At 37.8% G+C, this 23,376-nt stretch overlaps 1 protein-coding gene across 4 annotated transcripts in view; it reads left to right on the forward strand.

Annotated features, from left to right (window-relative positions):
* CDK14 (cyclin dependent kinase 14) overlaps nt 1-23,376 on the forward strand; it is a 516,637-nt gene that overhangs the window by 200,946 nt on the left and 292,315 nt on the right. For all 4 annotated transcript variants that reach the window (XM_085050690.1, XM_085050689.1, XM_085050692.1 and 1 more), the window contains 2 exons: nt 10,829-10,892; nt 21,981-22,029. In XM_085050690.1, coding sequence (XP_084906816.1) covers nt 10,829-10,892; nt 21,981-22,029 — 113 coding nt within the window. The remainder of the gene's footprint in view (nt 1-10,828; nt 10,893-21,980; nt 22,030-23,376) is intronic.

The raw sequence follows: 23,376 nt of genomic DNA on the forward strand, positions 1-23,376 counted from the left end.
ACACCAGCTTTCACCTTCATTTCAATAGGCAAAATGAAAAGTCTAAGGCTATCTGCCATCTGTTTGTTAAAGCCACAACTGCTAAATGAGCAATAAATGGTTAAATCACAGTTTCCAATTTTTGAAAATTTTATCATCTCAACATTCTGCACTCTTTAAAAACCCACTTTTGATCTCAATGTTTGGACATGTACCTCATGGTGTCAGGACAAAAGACCCATTCCTCTTAATGGATTTGCCAGGAAATAGGTAAAGAAAGTGTCAGGAAAATGGGTAGATGTTTCAGGAAAGAATTCACTGTGAATTTCCAAAGTGCTCTGAGTGAGGTGTGTTAGCTCACTATGCTGCAGTGGAGGGTAAAGGTCCTGTTCAGCCAGTCTTCCCATAGATCCTACCATCCTCTGGATGAGAATTCAAAATTCCCTGGGATTGTGCACTGACCCCACTTAAAATGTCTCGGCTGCTTTTATAGCCACTCTCTCTCCATCAGATGTAAGCTGACATTTCCCCCATTTTTAGGGAAAAAAGTATTTCTCTACTTCCATTTTTCATTCTGCTTGCTTGTTCTGTGCCTGTGATTCAGAAGGATAGTATAAAACTCTTTTCTTCTGTAGCAGCAAAAACTGCTGTTTGGAGTGAATACACCAAGCATCATGCTGTGTTTTGTTACAGGAGGCACACTTCGAACTGTATCACTTGAAATGGATTTTAAGTGATAAGGTTAGACATTTTTAAACGTGATTTGATTTGGGAATTCTGATAAGGTTCAGTGTAGGAATCAGCTGGATATCTAGACATCCAAGAAGAGTACTCTTATCCATCAGATATACTCCTCGCAACTGGAGCTCATTATTAATGCCCTCACTGTTTCAGGAACATTGTAACACCTGGACCTGCACATTCTTCAAATGGCAGTATGACCGGCTGCCTTCATTTTCCACAGATTGTAGTTTAAAAAAACTTGACAAAATACCCACTGCATCACTGAGCTCCATGTGGCTGCACAAATCTATTCAAAATTGAGACTATTACAAGATCAAGACCTTAATTGGCAAAATAAGGAGCTGGCAAACTTCTGGATGATCTGATCAGATTCTACTGCCATGCTGTTCTGTGATGCTGAGCACCAGGCTTCATATATAGGTCTCCATGTCTGTTACCTCCCCTGATTTTTTAGGTCAGAGACAGAATTTTTATGATACTGCTCTTTTTTTTTTTTCTTCCCCAGACAGTGAGCTCAGTCAGCCCGGCCATAGTGTTCTATCTGTTTTACCACAAGAGCTTTCCTCTGCAAGTGTATTTCCATCACGTAAGCAGCACATGTCATGAGCCTCTATTGTGCTGTGCATATGCTGTTCCTTGGGCGTAAGGAATGGTGAGTCCTGGTGTGTTGTCATAACGAGGCACAATCGCTCCTCCCATGTGTTGTGACTGGGCACCAGGCCAGAGACAAAATGTTTCCAGAGAAATACAGTCTGCATTCACTGCTTTGGAGTGGGGAGACATTGGCTGGTTTCTGTGAAAACCAATGGGTCAGGTCCTGGTGCAGTTGTAATCCTAAAGGGGAATGGATGTGATCCCAAATGTTCTGGCTTGTTCAAACTGTTGTAGTTGAATGACACTATAGTGAAGAAACATAATTTTGTTTTAAATAAAAATGTTTTCCTTGCTATTTTTATGTTGATTCATAGGAATATGTGTATTTTGGTCTGTTAATTATTTAAATAAGCTTTGCAGCTGAATGGCAGCTTTTAGCCCTTAAGTTTCCTGATGCAATGGTGTAGCCTGGAGTGTGCCAATGAAATTGGACACTGCAACACCAGGTAGGAATTCATGTGTGTTAACTGAGCCAGTTTTACAGTCTTCAAAAAGACCATAAAGCCAGCTTTATGATCCAAAGGGAGCATTGCTTTTCTGATAAGCCAGTATTTCCAAAAAACCCCTGTGTAGTACATACCTGGAATTCAAATGAGCCAGCTGCTGAGCCAGCACAGCAGGGCTTCTGGAAGTGCATTCCATAAAAGCCTCCCACAGGGTTTTGGCTTTTATTTTTATTCCCCTTTTTCAGTTGAAAAAAAAAAAGTCAGTAAAAAAAATTAGAAATAAATCTTTAAAGAGCATGTTTAGGAGAGGACTGTCTGTTTGGGTGGATTATTCCAAAGGCTTTGCAACCCAGACAGGATAGGAAATGTGAAATGCAGAGTATATGCCAATCTGTACAGAGTAAATCAGAGCAGATTTTAAAGAATATATAAACAAGTATGACTTGTGAGCCATGGGGTCCTTCTGGCAGAAAATTTCTGGTTTTGCAGTAAAGAAAACTGTTCTGTTTGTTCCCAAACAGTAAGGAAGAGACCTTCCAGCACAGGTATCAGCAGCAGCTGCTTCTTCACATGTATTAACACCAATCTCTTCCTTGGTGAAATCATTCCCTCTCTGTAACCTTACCTGAGAGCTCACAAGCTCTGTCAATGCCAGGAGGGGGAGAGAAATCTCTTGAGGTCAGTTTGAGTCTTCTGCATGAATTTTCTCTCAAGTCTTTTCCTGATCAACTGCTTTGAGGTCTGAAAAAGCCTTCCAAATTATTTTCTCTTCTTACTAAGGATCAGTTTCATCCTGTTAAGGTCTTTTATACTTTCTGCAGCTCTAAAGCAACTATCAGAGACACTAAGTCTAGTTTATTGTCCGATTTTTTAAATTCTGATTATGGGATTGTTTGCTGATGGAAGGAGACACCTGAGCACTAGTGGCTGGGAAAGCTGGAAGGACAGGTTCTCTGTTCTACTTTTAGCAGTTCAGCATGGAGCATCACTCACAGAGGAGCCATCTTTTCATTTTGGTATTAAACAATCTGCTTTTACCATGTACATCATGGTTTAATTAACTTTTGATTTGGCAAAATTGCTGCATGGTTGCACTGGTTTGAGGGAAAGTGCAGTCTCTGTCAGGAGCTTCCTTTTTCCCCTTTTGCTGCTAATTTCAGATTAGAGATTGTGTCTCTACTGCCTAGACCCCTCTGTTTTCAAAATAAGTTTGCCAAACTCTTTTTTCTTACATTTTTTTTAGCATTCATCACATTCACATAAACATTTTTGTAAGAATCACTAAATAGAAAAACCAGTTTCTTCCACCATGTGAACTTTGATGAATGTTGTAAGTTACTAAAATAGAGCCTTATGATGAAATGTGCTGACTCCCTGTAGGAAGAGGATGTCACAGCCCTCCACAAATTGTTTCACACTCACTTTTTTCTTGTTGTGAAATTTAGATTAAATACTCTAGTTTTTGCGCTCATCCTGATTCAGTTTGGATAACGGACAGAATTAGTTTCTAAAAGTCACCTCACCAAATCACAGAAACATCCCTGTTGAAGTGTAATAAGCACTGAGTAGGTACTTTTTGGAATAAACCAAACTCTTCCCTGGCTGAGCAGTTAAGGACACTGGCACGTCAGAGCCCCGTGGTGCTTTGCTGCAAGGCTGGGGATTTCACTTCATCTGGAGCTGATGCTCTGCAGTGCTGTGTCTGTGGTGAGCCTGCTCAGTTCCTCCTCCTCCTCGCAGCTGTGGCTCCCAGCTCGGGCAGCAGAGTGGGCACAGCCTGGCTCTGGCAGGGCTGGCAGGGATGTTTGTGCAGCCCCCAGTGCCCCTTGTGTCCCTCCCCTTGGCACAGCTGCAGTGCTGTCTCTGCCAGGGTCCCCCAAAAAGGGAGCTGTGGGTGCCGTGGGTATGGAGAGAATGGTGAGTTTACTTGTGCTGCAAATGGCATGGAAACAGTGCTGGGATAAATTTAACTTTGCAATGCAGACAGCTACTAAAATATTGTTTATATACATAAAGTAATGTTGGAAAAAATCACATATTAAAAAGGTTTCCTGGCAAGACTTCATTGTGTTTTGCCTCTCTGGGGAAAGGAAGTTAAGAACAGTTGGGCCCTCTACTGTTTCAGGTACCTCATTTTTCATCCTTGACAGAGCTAAAGCACAAATATTAGTTGAGCTTGATTTTTTTTTTAATGAATGTGTGTTATTAATATTTTGTGGGAATGTTTTGCTTCCTTCATTCATACTGGTACATTACCTCAAGGTTTTAGAAGACAGCTTCATCATAAATCACTTATGCTCCAAAAAAGTGGTTCTATTACCCACACACAATGGAATGCTGATATTCTGCTTGATGCCTGAGTCAGTCTTTTGTTGAACCTCATTGTGTTCTTGCTGCTTCCTTTTTCACCCTAAAGAATAAGCCTCAATAACATCCATTTTTTCACAAAACAGCATCACTTTATGTACAGCAAAAACAAGTTTATGGGGTTGGTGAGGAGATGCCTTCTCTCTTTTGTGTTACAGTTGTGTTCTGACCTCATCATCTGTGTAGCAGGTACTTCATAAGGCTCTTGAAAGGATTTAATACCTTCCATTTTTTTGTTTGTTTTGTTGTTTGGTTTTTTGGGGGGATTTTTTGGTTAAGACCATGCTTAGATCATTCACAAAATAACTTGCAAAAGAAATACTCCGATCAGTTTGTTTTCTAGCCAGCCTTGTTTTCTCTTAAATCCATAATTCTGACTTATCCTCCTGAATGAATGCAGATCACATTAAAAGTATTCTTGTGCACATTACCAGTGTGCATGCAAAATTGTGGCTGTTGAATTTCTTTATCCTTTTGCCATGTATTGTGACTGCAACTATTTTTTTGAGACTTTGGTAACATTTATGGGCACATAAGGAAGCAAAAAAAAATCGCCACCTGTTTTACACATAAAATTGAGAATTTGAAAGTCTGATTTTGACTGTAATGAGTTATGTGTTCTTGTTTAACACTTTTGTTTTGAAGAGGAATCATACAAGTTATGTTTTCTGTGTTTAATCTGTTGCATTACATTTTCTGTGTGCTTAACCTGTTTTAACTGGCATTTCATTTCTTACCTATGTGGGAATAATGAAGGGATATTTGATGACAGTGACTAAAAAACCACAGAAAGTTTGCTATGTAATAAAAATATTTTTTACTAAAATATGGTTTTCAGGTTCTGAACAAGGCCTTTATTGTTTTCTATATGGGAAGAGGCTGCCTAGATTACATAATCTTACTTCAGTTTTTTCAACTTTGAATTGACATGGATTCCTGGTTTAGGAACTGTATATAATTTTTGCCATTCATTTAGTGAAGTAAGGCTTCAACAGTCTAAATCTTGAGGACAATGAATAGACATGTTGTCTTTATTTTTCATGAATCCAAATAAATATATTGTTGCCATCTTAGGTGATAGACATTGTTTCTTTAACGAAAAATGAGGTGACTTTTTCACTGTAGCTGTGAACACTGGAACATCCACAACATTCCCAAGGATAAAATGGTTTGGTCCCAGCCTAACAAACCTGTAAGTGTGTTACACAAATTGATAGATTTACAGACCCTTATGGAAGCTGAACTGCGAAAGCAAACCTCTGAGCTCCTGATGTGAAGAAATGACTGGTCTTGAGGCAATTCCATTTCTGACTCTATCTTTTGTATATTAAACTTGAAACTCAGCTGTCACCACTGTGCCCAGCAGAGAGTTGAAGGAAGCCTCATTGCAGTTGTCAGTCAGCAGACTCTGAGTCAGCATGCATAATACACGAATAGTTGATGAATTTTTTTTCTAACCTGTTATACTAAAACTGAATGCTAAGTTGAAGGATGAAGCTCATCCTTTGGTCCTCACTGCTACCTGTGCTTTGTGCTCACTGACATTATCAGGTGGCAATACAGCACTTTCCAGATTGTGAAAGATGTGGCTCAGATCTACTGACCCTGCTCCTCCGAGGGGGAATGTGGCTGTAGGTGGATCATCTGGACAGATGGCTTAGCACCAGCACAGACTGTGACAGAGAGGGATCACATAAGCTTCCCCTCTCTTCCAGACCAGAAATTCTGTGCTCCATCTGAGAGTGATGGAGCTGCTGTAGAAAAACCCTGGAACTCACACTGTTTCTCAAGAGCCAAATCTAAAAGAGTAATGTACTTTCCTCTAATGAAAAGGAAAAGAACTCCTAGGTTTTTGACTAAGTTGAAGACTTCATTAGATATGTATTTTTTTGAAGAATAAAGCAGATTTTGTTGAAAAACTGAGCATCTGAAACCTCCAAATATCACTGAACAGAAGGAGATTGCTGATTAGGAAATGGGTTTGCAATGCTTATTCTCTTCTTCATTTGATTAAGTTCAGTTCCTCAAACAGCTGTAGTCTCCTATTGCACATCATAGGCAAGGATTCACTGAATGCAGTGTGTTTTACCTAACAAACAGGAAGACTGGAAAAGAGATCTTGAACATTCTTAAAAGGAAAAACAAAGTAAAAGAGCATTTTTGCATCCAGTTTGTAACTTTTCCCAGTTAAAATTCCAGGGTGTTTTTCAACAACTCCCCCCCCTTTTTTTTAAAGGAAAAAAAAGCATTCTCCTGACACTTTTTTTTTCCTAAACCTTGTTTGTTGTCAAGTTGACCTAACATTAAAAAGATTGAAAATTCTGCGTATTACTTAGCCTGATTTCCATAACTCTTGTCTAAGGGAAGGCAGCTCATTTGCATTCTGGTCTTGTCTTTCATTCTGCTCTGAATAATGCCACAGGCTGCATATTCTTTGTCCGGTTGAAGTCCAAACCGTTGCCTTTCTTGAGGATCATCAACTCTAACAAGGGTTAAAGCATTATATCAGTAATATGCAGCTTTGCATACTCAAAACTTGGAGTGTAAGGGGAAATGCTTTTCTTTATTAATTATGCCAGCAGTTGGGAAAGAGCTGGTAGGAAGGATTTGCACTGCTGCTCATCTAATACATGGCAGTAATGTGGGATGTTTTTGCATTCGAAGCAGAATGCAGGACAACATGACTAATTGTGTTGGTAGAGTGGTGCAAAGCTCACTGTAAACTAATTATTCCCTTGTACACCAGGGAGTGATGAGTCTTTGCAAAACCAGATGCTTAACCCAAAAGTTCCCTTATATTAAAAAGTAAGGGAATGCAGTAGCCCTTGATGAATTTTTGTTGCATTTTGTAGGAAATCTTTCTATATCATGGAGTATGTGTATGGAGATTGAACACCAGGTTCTGTTTTTATAACTTTCTGCCAAACCCTAATGATATCAACTGGCAGTACAGGTGTTTGACCCTCAGTACCCTGATATATTGTAAATCTGTTATTTTTATATAAATAGACTTCTCCCACTACAAATGAAATTAGAATCTGATCCTGATTTTTAATAGCAAGTTTCAAATGAGAATGTCATTTTCTCTCCCTTGTCAGAGAATAAAAGCCCAGAGTGTTGTCAGCAGTGTGGAACAGCAGAACCTCAGTAGATTTTCTTTGCAGTTTTCTTTGGAGTTTTCCTTGCAGAAACCATAACCACCCTGCTCCCTGGAAAACATCAAGTCCATTCAAAATGTGAGAATTGTACATTAGTGTTGTGCAACTAATTCAATTTTTAAAAAATAGAATATTAAACTATGCAAGTTGAATGCTTACCTCACTGAGAAACATATTATCAGTAGAGAAAGCAAACAAGTTAGTCTTACTTTTCTGAATATTTCTTGATGCTAAATAAGTTTATTTCCAGTGTTAAGTTGGTGCTTGATTGCCATGACAGAAGTGGTTATTTTTATGGTTTTGGAGCATGAAATGGAAAGAAAAAGTGTTAAAATGTAGAGGAGGCACAACTCCTGGTGGCATGTTTGGTATGAGAAGTGGTAGACCATGAAAGCTGGGGCTAGGAGGTCACCTGTGAAATAACAGCTCCTGGTGTTCAGTTGTTGTCTGGGTCTGGGTGATCAGTCTTCACTGCTGAGTGACAATGTATTGGAGTAAAAACAGAAGACTGTTGGGTTCTTCCTTCTCCATCTCCCTTTTCCATGTGGGTGCCTTAATTCTCTTTTGTAAGCTGCAAAACAAGGCACATCCTTCTCCACTGTGGTGTTATGTGTGAACTCCACTTTGCTTTGTTTATAGCAGGTGTAAGAACTCATTGTTTTGAATTGCTTAATCCCACTTATGAAAATGGGATTGATTGCTGCTTAGGATAATCACTTACAAGGTGATGCTTACAAATCTCTTTATGTTGAGCTTACCTGGGAGCAGTGACTGCTTCATCTTATTCAAAACCACAGTTGTTTCACCACTGCCCTCTCCTTCTTGTTTGTTGGTTGTCACATATTGTGAATTTATCTATTGTATATGCTCAAAGTTGTGTGCAAGGAGGATGATCTTTACAGTGTTTCTACCAGGCATTAAGTGTTTGGATCCTTGCCTGAACTACAAAGTGCCTCTACCTTGAAAATGGTTGGCATTTAGATGATAGGAAACACCTAGTTGTTTTCAGCCTGACTGCTACCCTTGAGAGAAGGAATAAATATTTTAGGTGGTTTGAGTACTCCAATGCACAGAACTTGATTGTAGCTGGCTACTAAACACTGTGGCAGCAGATGTGCTAGAATATAATTTAAGAAATGGATTGGAAAAATAGTGAAACAAGAAATAGTGAGTCACATATGGTTCATTTAAAAAGTGAAAGGTTCAGATTTTGTTAGCTGGTTTTAATTTCCATCTGTACAGTTCCTTAGCTGCCTCTGTCTCATCTAAAATTTTAGATGCAAAATTTTTAGAGGCAAACAAGAACACACTTTTAGAGGAATGTGGATAATTTATTTAATATTCAGGAAAAATATATTAATAAATAATATATCTTATTTAATAAGAGAATGTTCCTTCGATTCACTAAGAGGGGTTGCAAAGTTGAGAACTGTATTTCTAAATATAAATTGATGCAAGAATCTCTGTTTTTGATCCACGGGCTCCCTCTCCTGGTCTGGGAGGTGCTTGGCACCAGGAGCTTGATTAATGCAGAAGGTAAGTGGAAGCTATTTGCAAATTGATTTTGTGACATAGTGTCGACGGTGTCTGCTAACTTCCTCAGTATTCAATGACAAAATTGTGCTCTCTCTAATAGCAATAATGAGATGAACACGGGTGTTGGGATGAATCAGGGCTGCAGGGCCAGGTTTATCTTATTCAAGTGCCAATTAAGATGTATCACAAGGACTGAAAGCAGTGTGCTACAAACAACAGTTACAAATAAAATCAGTGAATTTGCACATCAAAATAACTGTATGAATGCATACTCTCTAACTGCACTGACACTGTCATCTTTGTCACCCTGGTCTTCTGCTTTCACCTCTTACTGATCATACTACATCCAAGTTGGACTCTTTGCCCATTGTATTTGATTGTGGAAAAAACATCTTTGTGTTAATATTCTTAGATTGGAAACACATTACTATTGCAAACTGCTCAACAAATTTGAGGTCCTAGTCTCATAAAGCAAGTATTGTAGGGGGAAAAATGTATCTATTTTAGAAGTCACTTACTTTTGCCTCAAGTTTTTAAGCTCATTTCTAAATTAATTAAATAAATTTATGTCAGAGTTGAAGAAAATATTTTGTCTTTTATCTTGCCAGTCTTGCTTCTAAGAGCAAGATTTTCAGATTGAATTTATCAACATGGACTTAAAAAATGAAACAAGTATTCTAGAGTGGTGTCCTTTCTTTAATGCTCCTAATTCATATGTATAATGCACAAAATAAATCTCTTCAGTTCCAAATAATTTGGAATAGATGTTTTTCACATTTTTTGGAAAAAAAGATTTTCACGCTAACTTTGGGCTTCCTTCATTCTGATTTAAGTGACCACAGAATGTCATAGGGACACAAGATATGAAGGCCCAAAAGATTTATTTAGATGACCTGCAGTGCAGATAGAGGCAGGGCTAGGACAGGCTTTTGTGCACTGATTACAATGCAGAACAAGCATCAGACTAATGTGAACTACTTTCACTTTACCTTATCACTTACCCTTTTATTCCAGGGCCTAAGATTATAGCAAATATTCAAAAGAGTCTCTAGCATTTTCATTCATGTTAGAAATTGAGTGTAAATTTTTGAAAAGAAAGATCTTACTAGTGAAATATTGAATTCCACAGTTTATTCAGAAATGTGTTTCTAGATCTGCTAATTTAAGTGCTCCTCTAGGCTTTACTGAAAGCAAGCCTTGACAGTTTCATGTTATGAAGCAAAACCAGGTTTGGGAGAACCACTTATAGCAGTTCTCTCAATTTCCTTACTACTTGTGCCAAGGACACGGAGAGTGAACTTTTCATGTGAGGAGAGGATATAAGATGCATGTGAGAAGTGTTAAATACTTTGTTGCTGTAAGCTGGTCTGACTTACCAAGTAGGAAAGTTGAAGTGAATAGAAACAAAGGACAATGCACCAGTCAATAAAGTCTGTATCTCCTAAGAATTTACTATTTTAATGTATACTGCAGCTGCTTTAAAATAACAACTCTTTGCTGTGCATTCTTGCTCATGCCATACTCTTGATCATCCTCTTTACCATCTGTGTAAATCTTCTATCCTAACATCTATCTGTTTTCTGTTTATCTTATTTAAGTTTAGAGAAATTGGAGATATTTCTGAGCTAAATTATCTAGCCTCTGTAACACCAGTGCTCTCAGACAGCTTGATACTTGTCAGTGGAAGGTAGCTTTAACATCCATTGGTTAAATAGGTAGCGTGACAAGAACACAGCACTCCCATCTGCTTTACTGACTCCACTGGTACATTGAAACTGTTGTAATCATTTAACCTTTTGTACCTTCTTCCTCCTCCCCATCCCCCAGTTATGAAGACTGTTTGAAATTTAGGTTGTAAGGTAAATTGAGCTTTCTACAGTGTTATGACTTGTTAAGTCTTTTCCATTAAAGCAATGTGTGTTTTTTAAATTTTTTTGTGTACAGGTACTTGGAACACCAAATGAAGATACGTGGCCTGGAGTCCACTCTTTACCCCATTTCAAACCAGGTAGGTTGAAGTACCAAGTTCCTCCAAATTCCCTCCCTGGAAGTACACAGCAGAGATAATTACATCCCTGCCCCCAAATGATCAAAATGACCTGGTGTGCAGTGCATGAACCATAATGCACTTCTTCCAGCTGCTTTTTATTGTGCTCGAGGTGGGGGGATTTCTTTCATTTAATTTCTTTTCTTTCTTCTTCATTTTCTTCTGTTTATTACAGTATGAGCCCTGACCTGCTTGCGTTCCTCAGCCACTGAGTATTGTACCTTTCAGATGCTGATTCCTAGTCAGGATTGCTTTTCCAGCAGAGCACACCAAACTCTGACAAATACTAAAGGAAACTAAAGAGTAGAGAAAAGACGTTGTGAAAACTGAAGCTATTACTAGATCCTCTGTCAGTATCATTCTGCAAAGGTTAAATTTTTTAATAGGTGTTGTATTTGAAGTTGTCATACTCTATAACCATCCCTGAAAAACTGTTTCACCATCTCATACCTTTTTGTGAGAGGGAGCAGTTTGCCCCCTAGAGACTAGAAGGACATGCTCAGTTTTATTATGCTATATATGTATGCATGTTTATATATGTAATATATATAGTCTTGTGAACTTCTGAGTGGGGATCTTAGAAATATGTTTTTTAAACATGGCAGAGCAGGTGAATGAGTAGGCTGGAGATGAGGCAGAGGAGTTGTAAAGGACAAAGAGATGTAGATAGCACTCAAAATCAGAGAGGGAGAAAAATAAATATATTGTAGGGCTTACCCTGACAGAGACACAAAGCCTTGAGAAATAGGAATGCAGACAGCTTTCTTGCACATTGCTTTTCAGTTTCTGTCCTACAGCTGATTTACTGCTGTATAGTGAAATCACACTCTAGTGCTCTCTAGTTAATTAGTGGGAACTTCTTTAATAGTTTTTCACTGAAATAATAAAAATACTACAGTGTTCTTCCCTTAAACAATGTGTCATTAAGTTTGTAAGCTTTTGTCTTTCTCATTCTTGATACTGGTTGAAAGGTGAGCATATACAGAAATACAGTGGTCTGCAAAAGCAGTCCAAAAACATTGGTTTTAGCAAGAATAGTAAAGAGAAGGAGAAAGCCTGAAGGTGTCAGTGACTGTTCTTTGGGTCAGTTTGTTTTTATTCATCTATGAAATACAGGAAAGTTTTGAACAGTAGATGGCAGCCAAGAAATTTCCTGGTTTCATTTTTCGGTTTGGCTTCCAAGTGTGTCAAGGGATGTGGGTTTATTACCACAGAAGAACATCAGGAAATAAATCCACTGTAGGCACTTCATTAAATCTAATTTTTATACAGGCATTGTGTTAAACTTGCTCTTATTTTCTCCATCCCAGACTATAGATTTTTTTCAGCTATGAATACATGATATTTATACAAATGTAGAGTGGGGACAGGAGGAAAGGTGCCTCCAAAATAGAAAATGGTCACTCATTATTTTCACCATTTCTGCATGGTGTGGCCTTTGTTCTCTCAGATCCTTTCCACATCTGTGAAGTATGTAGAGTTTTAAGTCAGAATAATTGCTATTCTTACTGGAAATCATTTTTAGGGCCTGTTAATGCAAAGCACTGAGCTCCTTAGTTCCCTTGCACTGTGGAGGTCTGGGAGCATTCAAAAAATAAAATCCCTGTTCTGTACCCATATTGTGTTGTGCACTCCCTTTCTGCCACCCTATATCCTTGATGACTTTGGCAAAAGAATTTTTTGTTTGTTGTATGGTTCCTCATTTGCTGTTTTTAGAAATTACAGCAATAAAAGGCATCATCTAACTGGACTACCAAAACTGGCTTACATACCCCAAAACTGAGTAATTGGATTTTATACTGGTAAAGTGTGGAATGGTTAGAGCAGCAAAACACATCCTTCTGGGATCTTACTGGAGTACCAGCATCTAAGGTATCCTCTGCACAAAATGCTCTGACCTCTGGGCTGGGCTAGAATGAATACTATTTGCTCAGGCCATTAAGGTCATTGGAGATGTTTGGCCAAGGCTACCAGGTTCTCTGTTGCTTCTTAAAAATGTGCTTTCTCTCAGGCTGTTCTGTGCACAAAAGCTTTCTGGCTATGGCTATGGCTATATGCTGCATCATCTTCCACAGATGCTCAACCAGCAATGCTTCCCTCCCTGATGGTCTGATGTTGCTGTTACACTCTAGTTTTCCTGTCTGACTTCTTAGGAGCAAAAATGAAAGCTGAAGGTTTAATAATATGCTTGACAGTTGCACTCAGTGATCCTTGTGGATCACTTCCAACTCAGAATATTCTGTGATTCTGTGAAGATGACTTAATCTGTTTCTTTTCTTACCAAAAGAATGAAGGAAGGATCCTGAAATATCTTGCAAAATCTGAACCAATTCCATTATTCTTGAGGATTTGTGAAATTACTGTGTTTAAATATAGGTGATCTGGGGTTAAGTAACCCCTGTGCTTTGCATGTGTTTGTAAGTCTTAAAACTGATAACTGCTAACAGTAAGTGTGATAAATTGAGAAGTGCAGAGATCATTGGTGGTGAGGACATCAACACTCACTCAGGCAAGGCTTTGATTCTGTAAACTGAGTTGTGTAAGCATAAAAGAAAAGCATTTGAACAGAAAATATCAGTGATAAATGGCTGCTATAGTTTAAAAAATGCTGGGCACATTAAATGCCTGTGGATTTGGGAAGACTATTGAGAGTCAAAACAAATTTCATTGTATTTTTTGTTTGTGTACAGACTTCAATAACTAATTTTCATGCTGTGATTTGATAGGGCACAGTCTTGTGCTGCAGAGAGTTAATCACAGTTTACTAGGAGAAACGTCTGGAAAATGTGGTATTAGTCTATTCTCCTCTACAGTGGCCAAAGGGTCTTGATTATTATGGAAAGCAGCCAGTGCTTTAATAGCAATGATCTCTGACGTCTTAATATGTGGGAACATTTCTGAGCCTGAATAAGGAATGTGTTCCTAAGGCTAGTTGTGGGTGGCTCTAGGTCATTTAAACCCCTAACCTAGGTGATTTTAACTGCTTGTAATAGTGACAATAAAATGGTCATGATTTTGTTTGCCATCGTAAAAGTCAGAAAACAACTTGCATTTCATCTGCCTTCTTTGAGATTTTCTCTATCTTACAAGTGCTCCCAGTAATATATAAGATATATGAAGCTAAAAGTTGGCATGGTCTTTGAGCTTTCTCTATGCCTCAGCCTCCATCCTCTCAGTTTGTGTTTGCACCTGTGCACAGAGACACACATGTCCTGTTTAGTAAGTTACTGAAGGATAATCTAAATAATGCATTTGAAAATTCTGAAATAATTCAGGAGTATTTCAGTAACTTTGGGTTACCTCTGGGATTCCCTTTGAAACTGTTATGGATGCTATAATCTTGAGTGTCTTCCTGTACTCAGGTATCACCAAGGAAACCTAACCATTCTGGATCACTGTGAAGGTAAATTATCTGCCCTCAAACAGGAAAACAGTTTGAGGGAATTGTTAAAAAAGTGCTAGTTGCTGTTTCAATAAAATATTGATGTTTAACCCACATGAAAAGCCCGATGTTACAGGTTATTGGACAGACACTTTAAATGATGAACATGACCCCCTAGATCTTGGAGAACGTTTTCACTGTTTGCACTTTTGTTGCAATACTTTAGGAAATATGTAGATTTGCTGAGCTGAAACAGATCCAAACAACAATCCTATCACTGGACTCATATCTCCAGGAATGAAATCAAAGTAGGCATTAATTATGTCTTACCTGTACAAGTAGATGTGAAGCAGTATTCAAAAAAAAAGCTGCTTCCTTGCCAGTCTTGTGTCCAAGTCTTCCTGATTTTTTGCACGTTATGCTCTTCATTGTTATGAAATGTTCAATTTTTCTTAGTCTGGAGTCCTATCAACTTTTCCTCTCCAGCCATTTCTCCTGGATTCAGAGTCCTGTCCAAATAATTGAGCAAGATAAGCCTTTGGATAAATATCTACACTTAAGCCAAGTTTTCACTTTTTTGACATTCTCAGTTAGTGTTTGGGACTGATGCTGTGTAACCTCCATCCTGGGAAGTTAAATAGAGATTTATCAGGAGGTACTGTCAGTGAGTAAAGTGGGAGAAGGTAAGATGTGGTCACAATAGAAGATAAATGAACTGACCGTGGCAATGAAGAGATGGTAATGGTCAAGGAAAGGAAGGAATTTGTTAGGAAGGTGGAGAAAACATGAGAGTGCTTTGTAATGTTCATTGTGCATCAGTTTCTTTACAATACTGTTTCTAGGTGAAAGAAAGTTAACTATTTAATCTTGGGCTGATGGTATAGGAGCCTGAACCTCACAATGTTCCACAGATGATCAGATACAATAGAGAGTAATAAACCTGTAAAGGTGCCTTTATGAGACAATCGAAGCATCTGCTGAGCACTGATTTTTAAAAGAGAATCCCTAAAGTCAGGAAGAAAAGAGGTAAGAGAAAGAATCTCTCCTTAAGGAGAAAGCAGAATACAAAAAGAAACAGTGAGAAGAAAGCATTCATAGAAAATACTGCATAACACAGATTTTGCCAGGGACTGATGGGTACTTCCATGGATTTATTAAAAAATCACGAGCCTGCAACTGACAAAATCACTGCAGAGCTGGTGTTCTAACTCAGGAATTCTACTTTGCTTCCTAGGTCATCAATAAATATAGATTTGGTTTAGAAATATGATCTGCCTACATGCATCTTAACAGCTGATTGACAGCCAGAATTTTTTTCAAAAGATTAAGTCTTCATTCAGAGTAGAGCTGGACTAAGAGACTGAACTCCTTTGGCACAAACTCATGAACATACTGTATATGAGAACATATGGCTTTTCAAACTTTCATAGCAGTTTTTCCTGTAGAGTTTCACCAAAGCCTGTCAACATTTTGTTACATGCTGAATCAATATCTTGTTTGTTTACATCTACATTGATGCCAGGGAATGTTCCCAGGCAATGTGGGAGCCTCTGCTGTTAAACTGTTAGAGCAGCCTCTGGCATGCCTTGAGCTCATGACAGCTAGCACTTACAAATAATAGATTCCTGAGCACTAGGAAGCTTTCTTAGGGTTAGGAAGTTATTGTGGGCCAGGGACTGCTCCCTGTAAGAAGTTCCCCTCTCCTGTGTTGGAGGATGGAATACTAATAAGGGAGGTGCTGCAGCAGTGCTTCAGGATACTGATAGTGTCTCGGCCAAACAGTCTCCAGCTCATTTAAATTACTAGTATAGATGTACTCTTCAAGAATTTGAGTACTTAATGAAAGGAGGGATATTTGTAAAAGAGAATTAATTTCAAATTTCTCCCTCTTGTTTGACAAAACTAAATGGTATTGTTTAGTGTTTCTTCCATCTGTGGTATCCACAGCCGAAGGGAAGCAGAGTTGTCAGTGTTTTCACCATTCTTTAAACAAAATTCCATTAAGCTGAAAAGTAAAAGTAACTTATTTGCAGGGGGGGCAGGGTAAGCACTGCTAAAAGGTTCAACCATTTAATGTAGAGCTCTAGTGCTTTAGACAATGCTGGGTATTAAAATTACATTTTCAAGTCATGCTCAGGAGAGGGTTTAGAAAAGAGCAGCTATTCTTCCTCTTTACACAACCTGTGCTCTTCCACAGCAAGTGAAATGGAGAAGAGGAGATGGGATGGAGGGGAGGGAGTTGTAATTTTTCTCAAGATATTTGGCATACAACACTCCAAAGTCTAGTTCACGTATTTGATAAAACTCTGGTTGTGACTCAACTTTGGTAAAAACTGTAATTGCACATTAGCTCTGCAAATGTTATAGTGCTTGAATATTTGCTTGTCAACATGGATGCTTGTCTTTATATCTTTAACTAGCAAATTTTGAATAATTTTAGCATGGAATCTTTACTAAAAATAGCATATGAGTCATATATATCACAATATAGTGTTAGTCACGTTAGACTTTTAAATTAAATGTAAAGAAAACCCTTTCAAAAAACCATGAATTAGACTTTTCAAAATATTAATTATGTTGATGTTTAAATATTTGCATTTAAGCTAATCACATTTGGTTTTAAATAGAGAACATTAATCAAGAAATGCATATTAGCCATCATGTTTTGATTAACAACATAAAAAATGCCTTGAAGTCAAACTGCATTTTAAGTTCTTTGGTTTAGACTAGAAGCTGATTATCAATACTGTTAAAAAGAAGCTAAAAATCAAAATGTGTTCTGCTTCTAATTCCTTCTGTAGCTTTTCTTGCCTATCTTAGGTCCTTTCAAAGCAAATGTGGCAAAAGTATAATAGTTCATGTGTTTTTCTGACTGATAAAAGAGGAAAAATCCCTCATCTTTTTTTATGTCACTTAAAATGCAAGTGCTTATTTTTTCAACTCTCACAGCAGACCAGTGTTTCTGCAGTGGTCTGCTAATAAGCTCACTAGTGAGTTCTGCTGCAACTGATGTCTGTTTGAACCTGCCCTTGATGCAGGGCTGTCAGATGGAGCATGTTTATCAGGCAGATAATGATGTTTGCCGTGCAGAACATGTAGGTATATGTGTGGGCACACAAGTGGAGATGCATATAGAACAGTGTTGCTGTAGAGTGGTTATCTAAAGGAAATAAGAAATAGAAAGAAAGAAATGCTGTTATTTCTAAGACCACTTAATTACAGTGCTGAGTGTAATGGATTAGCTTTCTGGCCAGGCTTTTTTTCTTTTTTTTCTTTTTTTTTTTTTCCCAAGGCCTTCAAACTGGCTAGAATTTGGAAGCAGTTGTTTTAAAAACATAATTTTTTTGATACATCAAGTTTGTCAAATCGACTAGCTCAAGAAATTTCCTTCCTCTGGTTGCTCATTTTCATTTCTATTTTGCAGTTGTTATTCCAATAGCTTTGTCGATGCTACTGTTTCTGGGGCACAGTCCTAAAAACTTCCTTGGCAAATGAGTAAGCTGTGCTGCAAGGTCTGAAGCAAAGAGCAGCTCAGATCCTTGTGCTGCCAGAAGAACATTTGTGTCACTGCCCCAGTCACCATCTCTGAGTGGGTTTTGTGTAGGGCCCAGCAGAACAGAGTCCTGGTTCTGAGGCTGTGGATGTGACAGGTTAACCCAGACCTTTTTATATCCTTGGGACATCCTGAGAGTGAAAGGTATGCCACAGGAAGATGTTGCTACATCTTTCCAGTCAGAAATATACTATATGTTAGATCTAATTTATACAGTCATATACAGGCATCTCTTTACACTGAAGTTGATTATGGACGTGCTACTTAATCAAGATGTGGCTAACTTCTAAGAAGCAAATGGCAAACACTTTAGGGTGCTGTAGGATTCAAACAAAACTAAAAATATCCTCCTTCTTTTGTTTCACATAAGTAAAATTCACCTTTCACTGGGTGAAATACAGCACCCATGTGAAAAGCCAGCTCTATAACAGGGAGACATAGTTGGTAGTGAGGATGATGACTGTGTGTTTGGGATAAAATTGTAGAGGATCAAATTTTGTTTCCTGAATTTGTTCCCAAAAGATTTGCAAATATTGAAGTGCTTGCATAAGGGAAACTAAAATCACACTTTTTACTTAAAATTTCAGATGTGCTTGCTGTGTTGGTCTTCCATAGTTTTTATTCAAAATAAACACATTTAATAATAATAATCTGAAAATATTTGAACTCTGGTATACATACCTACAATTTGAACTGTAAAAATTCAACATACATCTGAGATCAAATCCTGATCTGTAAAAGCAGAGTTTTTCAGACTTCTCTAATCTCAGAACAATGAGAGAGAGCAGCTGCCTCAGCAAGATGGTTCACCTTGTGTTCTTGGGAATGGTTTGAATGTGCTGGAGGATGGCTGTGTGTGGGTGATCATGTGAGTGTCTGCATGAAAGTCTCATGTGTGCACGTTTGCTTTTCAGTTCTGAGGGAGAGGTATTAAGATTTTGCTACACAGGGTTTCTTCCACAGGGTTGGACTGAGATTGGAATTGCCAATACTCCTGCCTCTCAGTGTCAGGCAAAGATTTCTTTATCTCACATACAGACTTATGTTACTATTCTTCATGAACAAATCAATGGGAGCTTCTGAAAAACAAATACCAAAGCTATATGCTTGAAAGTGTCATAAAATGTAATTTCATGCAGTTGGTCACAGTCAGATAGTTATAGCTTTAGATTGGGTTTTTTTTACCTCCATTGAGCAGTGAAGGACAGAGGCATTCATACAGGTGTGTGAGAGTTGTTCACTCTGAAAAGTTACTCAAGCAAACTTGGGGAAGACAAGTTGTGAGACTGAATTCCAGTTCTGTGACTAGTTGGACACAAGCAGGAGATGCTCAGATTAAAGTTGGGAGGTTAAGTTACCTCTTTTTTTGCCTGTGCTGGGACTACAAGTTTGGTGGTTTTAGGTATGTAATTTTGTGGTTTCACAGTCCAGGACTTGAAAAACTGCACCATGGTGGAGGAGCTCAAGAAGATTATTGTAACTCCTCTGTTCTAGCAACTCTGAAATCAAAATCAGCTGGTTTTACTGTTTCTTTATTCTCTAAAGGATGAATTCAGGAAAATATTACAAGCTAGCATGTACACAAGGATGTGCTTAATTAACACAGCAGTCCGATCTCATTATCTTGTCCATGAAAGTTAGTAAGATTCTAGTTGTAGCCATGACCACAAAATTATGTAGAAAAATGTGAGCTGTATTTTATCAATGTGTGGTTTCTTTTTGTAAAAAGCATGTCGAGTAAGCAGTCTCTCATCTGCTTGGAGTAGAGAGGAAAGAGTTGCTACCAATAGTTAGGAGCAGCATGGTTTGCAGCACACAGCATATTCAGTAGAGTTTGAGATTAAGGACTTTGGGCTAACATTTGCCTCTCTATAGACAGGGTTTTGCCCTCTCCTGTCTCCCCCCTAGTTTTCCCTCTCCCTGCCTCAGAAATATGATGTATTAGGTACTTAAAAAGATGTTTAGACTAGAACTGTAGACAGCAAAGGAAGATCACTTTGAGTAGTCTGTTTGTTTGTCCCTTATAGCAGCATTTAAATAACTGGTTCCAGTGTATCACTTTTGCAGTAAAAATTCATCTGGCATAGCAATAGTTTTTCAGGGTTTTTGCAGAACTGGAAAAGATCTTTGGGCATTAAAGCCTTAAGGCAATTTGGCCAAGTGGGTGACTCTGGGGCTTTCCTCCCACAGTAAAAATAGTTTAAATTGATTAAAGTAAGCATCTGATAATCTGGTCATGAAAATATATTGTGTATGATACTTCTCAAATGTTTTAAGTGGATGTAGCTCTGTTGTAGTCAATGTTGCTGTGCCAGTTTGAACCAGCTCAGTATCTGACCAAAACATATTGCAGAATGACAGATAAAATCAAAATCTGGGTCTCTCTAGGTCTAGGTTACCTTTTCAGCAATACTTCAAGTTGGTTCAATTCTCTTTCCACCAGCATTTTTCTGTACTGAAATAGATTAATGTGCAGATTTACAGTTTATTAGCAGAACTCTCATGTGTATCTCAGACATGCTGCTACACAGCACTGTCCAGCTGCATTTTATTTTTCAATCCTTTGTCATAGATGAATTGACAGTGTTATGGTTGGACAATTTACTTAAAGAGTATAGAAAGTATTTTTTTCCCAGTTTTTAATGGGTAAGTATCAGTTCACATATATGTTTTTAATTCCCATTTGCAAACTGAAATTGAAAGCTTGTAGTCCTGTAGCTTCCAGTTGCCAGTACACTTGTCACTCATATCTAGAAGAGAGTAATTTAATTTCTTGGACTGCATCAGTATGGTTAAAACAACAAAACTTGTAAATGTGAAGTGACCCACAGACAGAGTTTGCAGGTCTACTGATTGTCAGTAACTTCCAATAGTGAAGTCAATGAGATTTGAAGGTTCTGCATTTGTCTTTTTAGTTAAAGGGGAAGAAAAACTAAAAAATATGTATAGGAAAGAAAATCAAAGCATCCACATTGATGCTAAGATTTTGCTTCTGCCTTGGTTTTGGCATCTTTAGAACTGACTGTGCATGAAGTGTACATGACGACTTTAGAAAGGATATAAGCAACTATACAAATACAGAAATTTGAACACAACTCTTTCAGAGTAACATTTACAGCTGTTTTTCACAGTAAGATGCATGCAGAGCTGTGTGCATATATATTAGAAATACTGTTGCAACTGTACAGTGGGTCTATTAAATGCCACACATGGGTGGAGAGGAAGCAATTTTTTTTTTTTTAAGATTTTTTTGCAGTATTTTTTAAGTCTAGAACTTCTTCACAGCAACTAATGCAATCACGTTAGGGTAGTTGGCCATGGTGAGTACCAGTCTACATGAGAGGATTTCAGAGTTACGAGTGTCCTTGGAAAATGTTATATTCTCCAGCTGAACTGTGTTTGTTACTACCTGAGAAGCATTTAGGTCCTGTACAAAAGGCTAACGAAGGACTGGCCTTTTATTTCTTCAGCAGCTTACATTGCATTTTCCTTTTTCAACTGGAGTCCTACTGCAGATCAAGCATCTTCTTGGATGTGAAAGGGAAATTACTTCTATCTGAACTGAAGAACTTAATGTTTGAGTAAATAAGCTGTCATTGCACTTGTTACTTCTCTCATTATCTATATGAATTCTTTAGAAAATAGACTCTTATGTGGCCATCATGTTCTGTGTGGCCCTGTGTGTCACAGAGACCCATGCTCACTCTTATGCTTCCTGAGAAGCACAAAAATATGACAGCGAAGTTGTAGAGAATTATATTTGTCATGAAGAAGAAAAAAATAGTGGATTTCAGGCTCCTTTTTTTTTCCCCTAGCAGTCAAAAACTACTTTAGAAATAATGAGAAAACTTTCCATTTCTGTTGATGCTATAGGTCACGCTAGTTTGGTTTGATTTGGTTTAACAAGATGGGTTTTTTTTTGGTTTTGGTGTTTTCTTTTCTTCTGTTTGTATGACAATTCATTCTAGGTTAGTTTTCTTTCCTTTTCTTGGGACTTGAGCTGCAGGAGATACATAGAAATGATGAAATTATAAAAATTGACAGTAAATAAATACTTCTTTAAAGTAAATCCTGGGTTTGGTGAAGTAATTGAATATTCCTCTTTTTCTCACAGAACGGTTTACACAGTACGGCCCTAAAAACCTTAGACAAGCATGGAATAAGTAAGTATTTTTTTTTTTTAATGCATTTTTTACTCTTCAAGGTCATGCTGAAGTTATCACATCTAACTTGAATGGTTCTATTATTTTCAAATAAGCCAGATTTTAGTTGCCATTTACTTGTAAATAGCAAGAAACTGCATAGGATTGTGTTTTCTTCTTGGGGGCTGACAAGTGTATTGAGCTCATGGAGAAATGCCGTGTTGTTGCTTTGTGCCATCAGTTTTGAAACTTGTTCTCTCTGTTCATCTATAAAAATTAGGAAACTTTTAAATAATATGTTTCTAACCCACTTTTGAATGTTGTTTTCACATGATCATCCCCTGTTGCCAGGTCTATCTGGTCATTGCTGTGAGCTGCTAACCATACTGCTGTAGTCTTAATTATCATGACTAAAAAAAGTCAATGTAAATTCACCGCTTTTTTTTTTTCTTTCCAATGTTTCCTAAGTGTGTCACATTTACATCAGATGGACATTGATATAAAGGCATTATGCTCAAAGCCCAGAAAGGTTACCTGATGAGCATTCAAATTAAATACCACAGCACTGACATTATTCTGAGTAATCATCTGCGTAAAGTTTGCTAGAAGATTTCTCAGCACATGTAGAATCTTCGTAGACAGGATATTTGGACTGCACTGTCTTGAGCAATTAATAGCTTTTATATTTTGAAGAAAGCATACAGAGTTTGAGTTGGATGACTGCAGCTATGTCAACAACTTGCCTTGCCAGAAAAACTGTTAGAATTTTTCTCCACCCTCTTTTGACCAAAAATCTTGCAACAAGGCTAAGCCTTTGCTGCACCAACATTGCTGTTTTCTTTCTGGTACCAATTCAAAATTTTATTTTTGCAACTAACTGGCTCTCATGTCAGTAGTTTACCAGGGAGTTCAAGAGATAAGTTCACCATGGAAATTGAAGACACTAAATGTTTTGATGAAGAAGCTTCCTTGTTGTAAAGAAAAAAAGTTATTGATAGACTAGAAATCCAAATGCTTTTTCAATATCTTAGTTTATTAGCAATGAAGTGTGTCTACAACTGCAAAATCCATAGCATGGTCACTTTTCCAAAGTGTGATTAGGTTTATATTCAGTTTGCTGTTCTATTACTTTTTTTTTCTCTGTCTGTTCCTTCCCAAACCAATTTGGTCCTGTGTTTTGGATTGAAACACAAATGGATTTTTCATTTAAAAAAAAACCCAACAAGTTTCAAAATTGTGTTTGACTGAAGGAGGAGGAATCTCTTAATGTAGCAGGATTGTTATTAAAATTAGATGTTAATCGTTGAATGTGATACCATCAATGTTTTTCCTTTGAGTCAAAACTTGCACTTCTGTAGTGCCAGGCAT

Source organism: Lichenostomus cassidix, chromosome 2, assembly GCF_008360975.1.
Source record: "Lichenostomus cassidix isolate B80296 chromosome 2, HeHo_3.0, whole genome shotgun sequence".
NCBI classification, from domain to species: Eukaryota; Metazoa; Chordata; class Aves; order Passeriformes; family Meliphagidae; genus Lichenostomus; species Lichenostomus cassidix.